At 42.6% G+C, this 13,131-nt stretch overlaps 2 protein-coding genes across 2 annotated transcripts; both read right to left on the bottom strand.

The window, feature by feature from the left end:
- Nucleotides 1-45: 45 nt before the first annotated feature.
- sfxn1 (sideroflexin 1) lies at nt 46-8,180 on the bottom strand. The gene is made up of 11 exons (XM_072395881.1): nt 8,077-8,180; nt 6,314-6,483; nt 5,767-5,937; nt 5,348-5,446; nt 5,154-5,229; nt 4,724-4,809; nt 3,750-3,877; nt 3,580-3,629; nt 3,317-3,366; nt 2,706-2,753; nt 46-2,525 (listed from the first exon to the last, which is right to left on the bottom strand). The coding sequence occupies exons 2-11, from the start codon at nt 6,475-6,477 to the stop codon at nt 2,429-2,431; spliced, it is 969 nt and encodes a 322-aa protein (XP_072251982.1). The 5' UTR covers nt 6,478-6,483; nt 8,077-8,180; the 3' UTR covers nt 46-2,428.
- A 182-nt stretch (nt 8,181-8,362) lies between these two features.
- Nucleotides 8,363-12,332, bottom strand: LOC140318176 (serine/threonine-protein phosphatase 2A catalytic subunit alpha isoform-like). The gene is made up of 7 exons (XM_072395879.1): nt 11,923-12,332; nt 11,288-11,497; nt 10,997-11,170; nt 10,826-10,915; nt 10,402-10,563; nt 9,762-9,880; nt 8,363-9,601 (listed from the first exon to the last, which is right to left on the bottom strand). Exons 1-7 carry the CDS (start codon nt 12,022-12,024, stop codon nt 9,529-9,531), a joined length of 930 nt encoding a protein of 309 aa, XP_072251980.1. The 5' UTR covers nt 12,025-12,332; the 3' UTR covers nt 8,363-9,528.
- Nucleotides 12,333-13,131: the final 799 nt, after the last annotated feature.

Genomic DNA, 13,131 nt, shown 5'->3' with positions numbered 1-13,131 from the left:
AGGTGGCAGCGTGGAGCTGCATGTTCACGATCACCAGAAAACCAGTTGCAAGATTGATCAACTTTATTTTAACCAGTTAGTCTAAACATTACATCACCCCAGAGTACCGCAAAAACAATCAAATACAGTTTCTGTCACACGATTTGAGATATGTTCGTTACAAGATGTAAATGATCTCTCTCTTTTGAGTTCGCTTGTATCACTTTGGCTGCAGTGATATTTCATTTCATTTGGTCGGTTTGAAGCTTGCAGAATGAGTTTTTAGGTTGATTTTAAGCACACAAAAAAAGGAATTATCTCTCATTAAACTGAGTTGAATTTAACGAGCACACACAAAAATTTGTTTCGTGAGGAAATGTGAAATGTTTCGAAGTTTTCCTCCCTCGCTGATCAAGGATGCACTGAAAGTCATTGTGGTCAGCAAAACACCTGGAGCTGGAAGATGCTACAGTTGCCTTGAACACGTGAATAACAAACAGCTCCAGCTCATCTAAAGGGAATTTACTAATTCACAACCAATTATGTGAGGAGATTTACAACAAGTTGAACATTTAACACTTTACAAAAATGACACCACGATGAGGAAAAGGCTGCAGTATCACTGAATTAATGTTCACAAGCTTTTTTATGGATTTCAGTTTAAAAAAAAATATTAACACCCGCTTTAAATGGAGCGTATGGTTTTAATACATCGTTGGTCCTTTAAAAGTACATTTAAAATCATTTTAAGACACAAAATGTGGATTGGTTGCTTTTTAAGTTTTGTGGCTTCAAGTCCATCTTTTTGACTTATCCCTGATTTAACAATGATAACTGTGTCGAGTCTCTTTTTTTTTTTTTCTTTTTTTGTTGTTGTTGTGAAGTTACAGTTTTATGCACCAGCAGAAGGAGAGGACACACGTCTGGATGAAAGCGATATGCTCGATTTCGCACTGTGTAAAAACACAGCTCGCTCTTATCTGAATACTCACTGCTGCAGCCAAAGGAACGAGGGGGGCGGGGGGGGGGGGGGGGGGGGGGGGTCTTTTTACAACATCCGACTGCAGCTGGTTAATCAGTGAACCGGGTTTGAACTCTGCGATAGTGCGGGTTCATGTAACGATCACGTTCTTCACTTTTGCTCTGAAATATTACAAAACACAGAGCTGGAGACTGTTGCTGCAGATAGTTCGTCGGGAGTTCCTACATTCCTCAAACTCACCAAACTGAAATGTGTCACGGAGCCAACAAAGCAGGTTGAATTTGTGTTGGGGGGGGGGGGTAAGGTTTTTATACCGTGAGATGGATTTTTCTGCTTTCCCTCTTTTCCATGGCAAATACTGTTTTTTTTTTTTGTTGTTGTTGTTCCACTACTACAAATATAACTAGAGATGTGCTTGAATACCTTAAAATCAATATGATTAAACTTCCACATCATTTTAAAATATGTCCCGCTGTGCCGTAAGAACCTTACCTGGGTAAGGTGATAGATTTACAGTGATCACAAAGTCCTGAATCAACTTTTGAAAATTAGGCTTTACAGCAGAGAGAACCAGTGTGCCTTGTTGAAATGTCAACACTTTTAGCCTTCTTAAAGGCAGCCTGTGTGTAACTCAGTTCCCTGTCAGAGAGCCCATGGTTAATTCCATTAATGCTCGTATGAGGAGTGGTTTGTTCATAGCGTGTCTGGCAAGCAGAATAAATAATATGATAAAGATTGATTATTAACACATCGAATAGCACCATGTTGGCCCATCAGTGGCTGCCACCATCATTACATCACGTTTTATAGAGCGGATCCCTTGAGTATTGTTTTAAAGATATGTGATTAGACGTTTAATGTCACTCATTTGGCAAAACGAACTCAGTTCAAGTAAGCTGAATTACTCTTTGAAATCAGTGTAGGGGGTTGGAGCAACTGCTTCAACCTTTATAGATGTCTACAAAGGGTGAGAGCAGATTTGGCAAAACACAAAAAAACCCTGCAGAAAAGGTTGTAACCAGGTTTGAAGCAGGTAACTAATAAACTGGCCGCCAGCCTACGGTAGCAGAGTATGACAGAGGTTTTGTGGCAGCAAACGAGCAACGAGTCACCAAATTAAAACTAATATTTGAAAAAATACAGCACAGAAGAAAAGAAAAAAAGAAGTCCACTTCAAACAATCTGACACGGGCCACGATACATCCGTCATGAAGAACATCAACATTTTCATTCAGTCCAGATGAAGAAAATATTCTCTAGCTGTTTGAGTAAAATCAACAATCACAGACAAAAGTGAACATCTCATTACAAAGAGACCGGCTGAGAGTGGGAGTCCTCGGATATCCATCTGAATGGCGGAAATGAGACAACAACTTAACTTTGGCACACTGAATGAGGAGAGCTGGCAGAGAGGTGAGGACTGAGCTGTGCTGTTTCATGGCAGAGTTTGGATGAGGGGCTGCACACTCATAGCCCTTTGTTGAAGTAGACCCTCTCCACTCCTGGGTGGCTGGCCCGGATCTTCTCCTGCAGCTCTGGCTCCAGGCGACTGACTGACATAGAGCTGGATGGGGCGAGGGGGGGAGAGATAGCAGGGGTAAGCGGGTCAAACACATTCGGAGAAGAAATGTGATGCAACCTCTCAGGCAGAAAAGAATCCTGTGTACTCTGCATTTATTCAGCTGGACAAAGATGAGGCTCTGTGGCTATGACTGACTAGTGTCTGTGGGTCAAGTTCACTCACCTCTTCTGGGGGAACAATGCGCAGCACAAAGGAGTGGCAAACACCAGGCTGAAGAAAAAACATATGAAACATATGAAAGATACAGACATGCAGTCCATCTCTGGCATCAATTATTTGTCTAAGAGGACTTCAGTTGGACTAGAATGAGGATAAATGTGGTTGATTTATCCAAGGAAATCTTTGAAATCAGGGCATCCAGGTCGGTCATTGCATATACCACACCAGGTCTTTGCTTGTGTGTGTGCTGTTAAGAAGGCTGTGCTGCTAATCACTGTCATGTCATCTGAAGCAAAGGAATGTTGCACATGATTTTAAATGGTCACCATGAGGCCGCTCAGAGGGGAGAAGACATGAATGAAACACTGGGACAATGTGTGCGTGAATAGCCTTTTATAAGAAAAGAAATAACAGGATCTGTGCAAGCAAGAGATTAGATCTTTGGTCTCATGCAATGTTAGTCAGCACATCTCAAACGCACCACACAGTAACTCGAATGGACGAGTTTACAGAGACAAAATCTCAATTTTCCTTTATGCATTGCTGCAGTTGTAAGAAAACAGGCCGAAATTTAAAAGGAACTGCACACAAGAGCTTATCAGGTAACAACTCACCAAAATCCCACCAGGCTCACTTGAATAGGTGCACTCATCCATGGGAACCTCTGAAAAGACCAGGCAGAAAAATGAATGAGGGACACAAAAGCAGCGAACTCCCATACTACGGTGGCCTCAGCAGTTTTCATTCCTCTGATGTGTTGGAGAAAAAGGAGCCAACTAGTCCCCAACGTTCAGCTTCCTGGTTGTTACAAATCATTATTTACTCCACTCCTCACTTTATCTCTTTAAGGGTGCAACCGATTCAGAAATATGCCCACCTTCAGAAAGGCCTTCTTTTCCAGATGATTCATCAAAAATGGGGGAATCGCTGAAAATAAACCAATGATATATGATTTCACAATATGTGCAACTGAAATTTCTAAATCAAAAAAAGTTGTTGGTTTTGAATTAACACTAAAAAAAATCTAGTTGTCAGAGTTTTTCATACCCATTCCTGGAGAAGCCATGAGGATCCTGGAGACAACAACCTGAGAGATCGCCTGCTGTGCAGCTTTAGTCGACTCCCCTAACCTGTTGTCATTTTCATCTGTTATGGGAATACCATGTTGAAGCTCTCTGAAAAAAGAAAAGGTTAAAAAGAAAGTAGTTTAAAGTTAAGCAAATTGCAAAAAATGCATGTCCCTAAAAAACCCCGGAAGCTCAACACAGCCAGAAAGTACATTTGAGAAAGAAGCTGTCAGTTTAAATATGTAAATCCCGAGAGGTATAAAAAGTATGAAGGGAAGAGAAAGCATTGCATGTAGGTCATTGAGGCGTAAGTGTAAGATGGTTGAATACGAATAGAAATAGTTAAATAACTAATTAATGAACTAGCTGATAAAAATGGAGACAAGGTAAGATGATAAGAGGAAATAGCAATAAAGAAGATAAAGTATTACATGATTATATAACCGAACTCCAGATAGTTTAAAGTCGTTTTACATATATGGTGGAAGTACTGCACGAGAGCAAAATAATAAATCTGGATTTCTCTGAATCAAACTTATTTCTGTAATAAAATAAGACTTCAGGCATACAAAGATGCTGTGTTTCTACCTTAAAGGGGCAAACGTATGTGAGCACACGTCATTGGATCAGAAACATTTATAATGTTTCTTTATTATCTATTCCTTTGGGTTTTCTTTATTTTAACAATGTAGCAATACAAACATATTTGTGGTTTGCAAACGTTCTAACTGTACAAAGAACAGAACAAACGATGCAGATTTATTAGATCAAAGTTTTCTTTTCTTCTGTCTGTGGCTGAAAACAGATCCAATGCAGGATCCAGCTGATCTGAAAAAAACCTTTGTTTCCATTTCATCAAGGCTGCCGCGTATTCTCAAAGTCGGTGCCATCGTGTGTGAGACTGTCAACAAGAACAACAATAAATGTACTTTTCTGGAACCTGCCGATTCTTACCTTTGCCTCATCAGTGGGATGTTGATACAGTTAGCAGCAGCGACAGCAGCAAATGGAACAAACCGTCCAAACAGAGGTGAAACATGCTATAAGAGGATAAGAGACGGATAAACAAGAGGGAAAACAAAAGAAAAATAATCTATCAGTATGCTCTACTGTAAAATAGCTGAACAGGTTGAACTCTTCAGACCAGCTGAAGACTACCGCTTTAAATGTCGGCTATGAAGGCTTCTCTACCACACATGAGGATCATCAAATGCAAAAAGACACTCCACGACATGCTGATTTTTAAGCATGACCCAGCAAATAACATGGCTCATCAATGACAAACAGGCTTTTTATGTGTGGCCAGCTCCTCGTCAGCACACCCATAAGTGTGAGGTCAATATATTAAAAATGAGATGAGGAATGGGGTTAGATGAACCGATACCTTTGTTAGTGCATTTAGTCCTAGAGCGGTGACGACCGCCCCTGTGGTGGCAGACACATAAGCTGTGCCAAGCTGACTGCGAACGAGAGAATCACGGGTCACATCAAGCAAACACTGTCTACACAAGAGCTGTTCAATTAAAGGGTTAAGAGTCAGATGGATTCAGAGCCAGAGCCACAGTGGCTGTCTCTTACCTCACTGTGATCGGAGCATCGCCGCTCCTGTTGGTGTAGTTGACAATTGCATTGAAAGACTGATTGATCCACTGCCAGAACAACACAGCTGGAGTCGTTCTGCAATGTTGACAGAAGCCATTAAAAAGGAGTTTGAGCATAAAAATAACCCCTCCAAAAACCCCCAGCATCACTGAGTTCAAACAAATATTTACTTTGTAGATATGAATCAGTTTTTCACACAGAATGATACACATGGGATAATGCACATAGAAATCAGTCAGCCCAGACACTCTTTACTTTTAGTAATAAAAAAAAGACAAAGCACAGGTCCAACAGTGGTCACTCTAAGTTACGAAAGCCTGAAAGTGTGCCTGTACCCTGAGCATTGAGCAGCCAAGCTCACACCAGCCATCGCTAGGTTCATGCACAGATCTTACTTATAAAACGTCATCATGCATCCGGTGATGGTCATGTTCATCGGAACCTGCGCCGACATGCGGCCGATCAGGATCATCTTCTCTCCAGTGTCTGGGTGGAAAGCTGAGTCAAAGACATATTTGGCCCTCCACAGCTCATCCTCCGTCAGATCTGGAGATACTACGCCTTTCCTGCAAGACCACAGAGGTGACACGTTATGTCAACCAATCAAAACCAAGTAAAAACACTGAATTTCAACACTGGACAGTCCAATGATTTGCAAATCTCATGAGGAAACAGCAACTGGTCTACAAGTGGATGCTATAGTGTGGCAAACATGCCCCCTTCCCACGTTTTTATTAAACGTCTTGCTGCCATCAAATTCAAGATGAGCTGATATCTTTCAAGAAATAGTAAAATGTCTCACTTTCTGTTGTGAATGTAATATTAGTGTACAGGATTTCCAAAGCACTGCATTCTGTTTTTTATTTACATTTTGCACATCCCAACTACTTCTGGAATTCAGGTTTTGCATTCAGTCAGGGGTGAACTGTAAAGCTGATTTACCTGTAGTCGGTGACTATTCTGTGTGCATGTTCTAGTTGTTCATTGGTTAGGAGGATGTTCCTGGGATCTGTGACAGTGAAGAAATGCTTGGCTCGACCTACGAACGTGCTCTGGTCCCAACGAGGCTCCTTGATGTTTATGGAGGTTGATAGCTCTGCTGCCATATTTATCTAAGGAAAGAAAACGTTACGACAACCATATCAGGTTTTTGCCAGTGAAGCAAACATAGTGATAAAAGTGAGAATAACGGTTGCATTCATGTGTGCATTGCATTCGATGAATTGTCTGATACTCTTCAAGGAATCCAGTGCCCTCCTCCAGCACCCCTTACATCCCTTCAGTGCCTAATTTCTTTTAAAGGCACAAGTCAGAGAGGGAGGACTCGTGGAATACAATGCTCCTTTCTCCACTGCCATGCTGCTAATTCAGCACAATGTTGCTATGGCAATAGTGTGACCAGACACAAGAGTTTTCAATCGCTAAATTACAAAGCGCTAGTAGTGCACACCAACCCTGAGACTGTCTGTAAAGCAGTGTGTGTCAAAGTGACAAAGCCCTCTGCAAGTCTTTCCTCTGTATTCTTTCTATCAGCAAATGACATTCTTTTTACTACACAACGTGCACTTTTGATAGCACAAGAGCGCATTTCATTGAAACTTTTCCTTCCCACTTTGAACCTTGATCAGACTGGCTTGCACAGAGCAGAGCAAATCAGAGACATCACCACTGTAAATGTGCACGCAGCATGCTCATTCTTCCCTGGGTGAGGGTCCATGTAACCCAGTCTGATCTGGTTTTTAACCATTTGTTCCTTGACCCAGATAGTTACCAGTGAGGGTATAGACACCACAGTGCAGCAGCAGGTCTATGCAAGGACATACAGCTCCAAGAATGTCTGAAACTGCACCAAAGATGGCTGCTGGTCTGACAGCAAATAAGAAAATCTGTCTTTTTTTATTATTTTTTTTTTTTCTTTGGCTGGATTTTGTGTAGCACAGAAAGCGTGCTGTCTCTTTAAATTGAATTAAACTCAATGGGGTTCTCACGAGATGGGCACAAAACATCCATGTCTCTGGGCAACAGAACACAAAATTACTGGTCTGCACAGAGGTTGCAAAGCACTTCTTGTCGTCAAAGCCCAAGTTAATAGCATTAATATGATGTTATATCACAAATTAATGTGATATGAGAGGACTGAACTTTGGACAGCCTCGTCCTTGTATCCATAAACCTTGAGCCGCTTCTGCCCTCACTCTCAGCCAATCATCAGCAGCCTGCGTGGCCGCACATTAACCTGCATTTTAGGACAACTCCTAACACATCATTCAAATCTTATACACATGCAACACGATGGCATGTATTTTGACTGTCTGTTCTCGCGCACAGGATTCCCATCAGGGCTGGAAAACGATGCTTTCTGTCTGTGGTTGCGGGTAAACATGCTCTGTGACTGGATACGCGTTATTGTCCAACCCAACGCAGACCAGTCAAATCTAGACTGCAACTGGAGAGGTTTCCACATCTGGGAAATAAGAGAGCACCGAAAGCTTCCCCAAGCAATTCAAATCCAGATGTCATCATTTTTGCCGGCTAATAAGAAACGGCATCGTTTTCGTTCCCGATCATTTTCCAGCTGTGCCTCCCTTCCCAAATTCAACTAGTAACAGCTGGATTCTTGAGAAGCCAAACTGTCAAATCATCGCGCCGCAGATATTGATTTCCGCTCTCAAGATCTACAACAGATAAATACACAGATTACTTACTGCACTGTGGGCTCCGGGAGTCCGCTAAAGGTGTCTCTGTCAGGCTACGGCCAGCTAATTTTTCATGCAGCAGCGTCAGCACAAGTGCACACTGTGCCACATCCCCCAGTGCCAGGAACCTCCCAGAGAAAGTAAAAGTCCAGTCTCTGTATTCACACATAAAGACGCACTGGCGACAAATGAGCCATAAAAGACTATTCTGATTTTTTTTAAACCTGGCCGGTGTCCTGCTGTTACGTGAGGAAGAAAAAAACATTTAAAGCGACCAGGAATCACCATGTGTTTTTTAAACCATGCTTTATTTTCTCAGGCGAACAGGACGCGACATCCGTCTGTCCCACGTGCGACCGTGAAATTGATTCACGGGCAGTAAATCATTGATGTCGGGTTAAAACTTTAGAGAATTTCCACACACACACACACACACACACGACTCTGCGTGCATCGAGCTGTCACTCATAGGGTTAAACAAACGTTTTGTGAAAATGAAAATGCAAAAAAAAAAAAAAGATCTTTTAATTCACGAGATCAAATCCTAATGATTTTAAAAAGAAGAAAAAATGACATAAAAACAGAATAAAACACTAATTGGCATCCTGCAAGCTAACGGAACATCCCATCTCAAAAGAAACATGATATACCCAACAATCAAAGCAAAAATAAACAAAAAGTTTACTGCACATGCTGATCATCACTGCTGATGAATCTTTTCGCCATTTATTTTTAGTATTTGTCTCCACTTAGTGGTGACTGCGGAGAACTGTAGCCAGTAAGGCTTAAAACTGCGCTTTTGAGAAAGAATTGACAAAGAAACAGTTTTCATTCGGGATAGTGCTGCCTAAAAAGACGTTGACGTCATTGTACACATTTTAAGTGACTCGCACGAGTGTTGCAGATTTAAACCAATTCACACGAACTCCCATGAGAGACAGCAGAGAGTAAACTACTTGCACAGTAACAGGATACAGAAAGAACGCCGTGTGTCAGCGCCACGGTATTAAAAACTCAAATACAAAAAAAGTGAAAAGTGAACAGTGTGAACATCACTTAGTAATCTGTTGAGCTTCAGTCACAAAGAGAAAAGATGCTCCGCACCCTTTGGTCTGAGGCCAAAGTAAAGATGCAGCTAAGAAAGTTTGTTTTGCACAACACTCCGGTCATCATAAGCACTGCGACACAAACATCACTAACCCTTATCCGATATAATAATTCCTTTTTCCTGACAAACCAGCAGGTATTATACAACAGCACTGTGCAGGGTGACAATTGTTTGTAGCAGTTAAAACATCATGCACAGATAGTTAAAAATTGAAAAGATGATGGTGTTGAGCGAGATGTGAAGGTTTCCACTTTATTGTTGGTTATGGCGCATCATTTGACCGGGATTGAATGCTTCTTTTCCCCAGCCTCTGTGTGGCCTGTGACCCCTCTCACCGGTGATTTTTAGTTTTATTACAGGAAGTAGTCTGGCGTGCGCCGCGTCACGTGGGGCTCTCCTCTGCGTGGCGCCGGGTCAAATTGTAGGCTGAAAACAAACAAACAGCAGCCCTCCTCTTAATGTTTATTCATCGACAAAAATCAAACCACTCTTTTTGTCAAGGTCGGGATCGCATTAAGATGAGAAAACACCTGGAGATAAAACTGACACGCATGCTTTGATGGCGTACATTTGAACCTCTACTTACAAGGAGTACTTCAGCGTGTCATCCAGCTCCATGATGGCGGCCTGGTTTCCACAGCGATAGCAGTAGTTTGGCGCACTGAAGATTGTCACAACGTTGCGGTCGTGACACCAGTTGTAACCCTAGATCGAGACATCGCGGCGCGTTACTCATCAAATGCACAACACAAAGTGTCACAGCTTACAACACTGTTTCCAGAAAAAAAAAGTTACATCCCCTTTTTCCAACACTATCAGCATTTCAGACACGAGGAGGTCAACTTGCTCTAGCTTTGGGAGGGAAATCTTTTCCCCCCCATTCTTGCTCGATGTGCTGCATTTCCTTTATTTCTCCTTCTATTCTAAAATAGCTCGTGACCACAGAGGGTGGCAGAATCTCTGCATCTCCTTCATATATTCCACAGAGCGTCGAAATCTCCCCTCGTTTTGATCTCTGCGAAGCTGGGACTCTCCGGGAGGGTCTTCAATACTCAGCATGGGATCATTTTGCGACTAATACATTTCTAAATGGCTCTGACGTGAAATGCAAAACTAAATCTCAATTAACAGTTACATTTCTGTTTTCAATTAATGCTCGAGGGCATTCTCATTAGGAATTTCCCAAAAGAAAAATCACTTTCAATGAATAAACAAAGTCAAAGTACCTCCATCACCAGCTGGTGGGCTCTTGAAACCAAAGTCAATCCATTTGCATGATTGAAAGTCTCAGATATGTCTTGGCCGAATGTGTAGCCAGCACCACGGGGTGAGATCCCCCAGCCCCCCCGGTCATCTGGGTCTGACCACAACAAGTCACACATTGGACCCTGAAACACGAAGGGAACATAGCTGCTGTCAGTCCATTGTGCGAGCCAACCAAAGCTGGATTGAAAATGAAGAAGAAGGAGTCACAGCTGACTGAGAATGATCTATAGACTTCATGACAGACACTCCTGAAAGACATGGCACATCTGGCAGGATAAATGCAATAACATACAGATGTTGATGTAACCCCGCAGCTTTGGGGGTTGTTATAGTAAGATTTTTTTCTCAAATCTTCTAAGTGTAGTTCAAATGGACCGTGGGTACCTCATGAGGAACCTCTTGCAAGCGATCCAGCGCTCTGATGTGCTCCAGCGTGTCTATTGAGGGGGACAATCCTCCGTGGAGGCAGAAAATCTTCGAAAGGAGAGAAGGGGATAAATGACAGCGTGTCCGTGTCTGTGCTCGGTGTCACCGCACCTGCAAACACAACCTTACCTGGTTATCTACAAGGGCAGTGAGAGGCAGATAGTCAAACAGGTCTGTGAAGTGCTTCCAAACACTGGCATTTCCGTACTTCCTCAGGCACTCGTCATAAAAGCCGTACACCTGTGTGATCTGTCTGCTCTCGTGGTTCCCTCGGAGGATTGTGATTCGTTCACGGTACCTTACCTAGAAGAAAATGATGCATTAATAAACAAAAACACACTGGAAAAGACATCAAAGGTTTTAGCTGGTTAATTCCAGTGGAAATGTGCTTTTAGTTGGGTTTTTTTTTCTCCCTTTTACCTTAAGAGAAACTAGGAGCGTGACTGTCTCCACAGAGTAGTAACCTCTGTCAACATAGTCTCCCATGAAGAGGTAGTTGGTGTCAGGAGACTTCCCTCCAATCTTGAAGAGCTCCATCAGGTCATGAAACTGTCCGTGGACATCCCCACAGACAGTTACTGGACATCTCACCTCCTGTACGTTTGACTCTTTAGTCAAAATCTCCTTGGCCTTGAACAGGGAGACAGAGGGAGATGCAGGTGAGACCGCGGTGCAAAGTGGGCATGCAGCGGAAACAAGTCCGTCACCGACGGTTCGTCATTTTCACATCGCACAGCGTGAAACAGACTATTTCAGAGTTTGTTGTGGCTCCGCAGAGCAATTCGCTGCTCGAGAGGTGCCATCGGTGGGCGTAGCTAGCGAAAAGATATCGCAGTCATGCTCCTCCATCTTCATGGTGGGTGGTTGCGCTTAGAAATGTACCGCATGCAGCTGCGGCCAAAGACGTTGTTCTCAGCAGGGCCACGCATGATAATTACTGCTACAGACCGTGTTTCTGCAAAGCCCGCAGTCAGGGGATGTGACAGCTAACGGACACCGAGGAAAGCTAATGCAGAGCACTGTTGCGTTAGCCTGTAAGCACGCGCACATCTTACCTTCTCACAGAGGACTTTGACCTGGTTCTCCGTTAGCTGCTTACACTCATTCAGTTGCTCAATCCATCCATCCAACTCCTTGGTGAACGACTTGTCGTCCATTGCCTAGTTCACAGTCAGCTATCAAGCCGACCAGCTATCAGATTCCTCAGGAAGACCTCCTGCCGTTTCCTTTGGTGTCCCGAGCGACGCAAAGGCAGGTTGTTGCTCGTGTCCGAGTGTATGCGGTCCGCAAATACCGGACCGCTTCCCTGCTCACACGAGACGGAGATAACGCGCTTATTTTACACGATGGTCATACACTGTACCCGTTAGCATCCCCTATGATGCCAAAGTATCTCAACCTTGATCAGGCAGACTGATCGGATGATCAACGCTTCATATCTGACGCTACGTCACTGCAAACTGAGGGCATTCAAATGAGTGTGTGTGCATGTATATATTTATTTATATAGGTTATATTTAGCATGTTCATGCACATCACCGAGGGTTTGTATACATTTTACCGTCATCATCTATACTGAGCAGCCAAATCGGGATTGTAAATATGTTTGTTAGGCATATATGTTGAACCAAGAGTATGTTCAATAACTGTTTGTTTGTTTGTTTTGTTTTGTTTTTGTTCTTTTAAATTCCTGGTGGTAATAACCATAGTGACACAAAGTTTATGACCTGCCATTTTGAAGACAGTTGGCGGTCACCATCTTGGTATTTTTTGGTAAGAAACAATAAATCTAAATGATCACAAACTGTGGAAATATTTTTCAAAACGACCACCATCACACCGAAGAAGTGAATCTGTCTACAGACACAATTATTCCTATTTCAAGAGAGAAGTTGATGCTTTTCTCATGCCACACATTGTTACGGGGCGTGCCACCAGCAGCCAATAGTGGCATTTTAAGACAGCTGTCTTGTTCACTTCATGTCTCAGAGCTGCTGGCAATGTCCATGTCACCACGGACTAATTAGGCAAGGCGAGTTTATTTGTAGAGCACAATTCGTACACGAGGCAATTCAAAGTGCTTTACAGCTACATAAAATCACAAGAAGGCAAATAAAATCATTCCATAAAACATAACAAATATTCCTTAATGAATTAAATTAAAAGCGAAGAGAGCAGATAAAAAAAACTTTCAGTTGTCATATGCACAGCTAAATGGAACTGTTTTCAGCCTAGATTTAAACGTTGTCAGAGTTGAGGCCTGT

The sequence above is a fragment of the Leuresthes tenuis genome, unplaced genomic scaffold, assembly GCF_036924035.1.
Source record: "Leuresthes tenuis unplaced genomic scaffold, fLeuTen1.0.hap1 SCAF_11, whole genome shotgun sequence".
In the NCBI taxonomy this organism is placed as follows: domain Eukaryota; kingdom Metazoa; phylum Chordata; class Actinopteri; order Atheriniformes; family Atherinopsidae; genus Leuresthes; species Leuresthes tenuis.
Note: the sequence above shows the minus strand (reverse complement) of the source record. Positions and strands in the feature narration are given on the sequence as shown.

Bases quoted from the DNA above. Each gene is read 5' to 3' on its own strand.
- sfxn1 (XM_072395881.1), bottom strand. From the start codon at position 6,477: ATGGCAGCAGAGCTATCAACCTCCATAAACATCAAGGAGCCTCGTTGG. The intron at 5,447-5,766 runs GTAAGATCTGTG...TCAACATTGCAG, and splicing joins TGCATGATGACGTTTTATAA to AACGACTCCAGCTGTGTTGT. The intron at 5,230-5,347 runs GTAAGAGACAGC...TCTCGTTCGCAG, and splicing joins GATGCTCCGATCACAGTGAG to TCAGCTTGGCACAGCTTATG.
- LOC140318176 (XM_072395879.1), bottom strand. From the start codon at position 12,024: ATGGACGACAAGTCGTTCACCAAGGAGTTGGATGGATGGATTGAGCAA. The intron at 11,171-11,287 runs GTAAAAGGGAGA...ATTTTCTTCTAG, and splicing joins CGCTCCTAGTTTCTCTTAAG to GTAAGGTACCGTGAACGAAT. The intron at 9,602-9,761 runs GTAAGTAGAGGT...GTTTGTTTTCAG, and splicing joins GACACGCTGAAGTACTCCTT to CCTACAATTTGACCCGGCGC.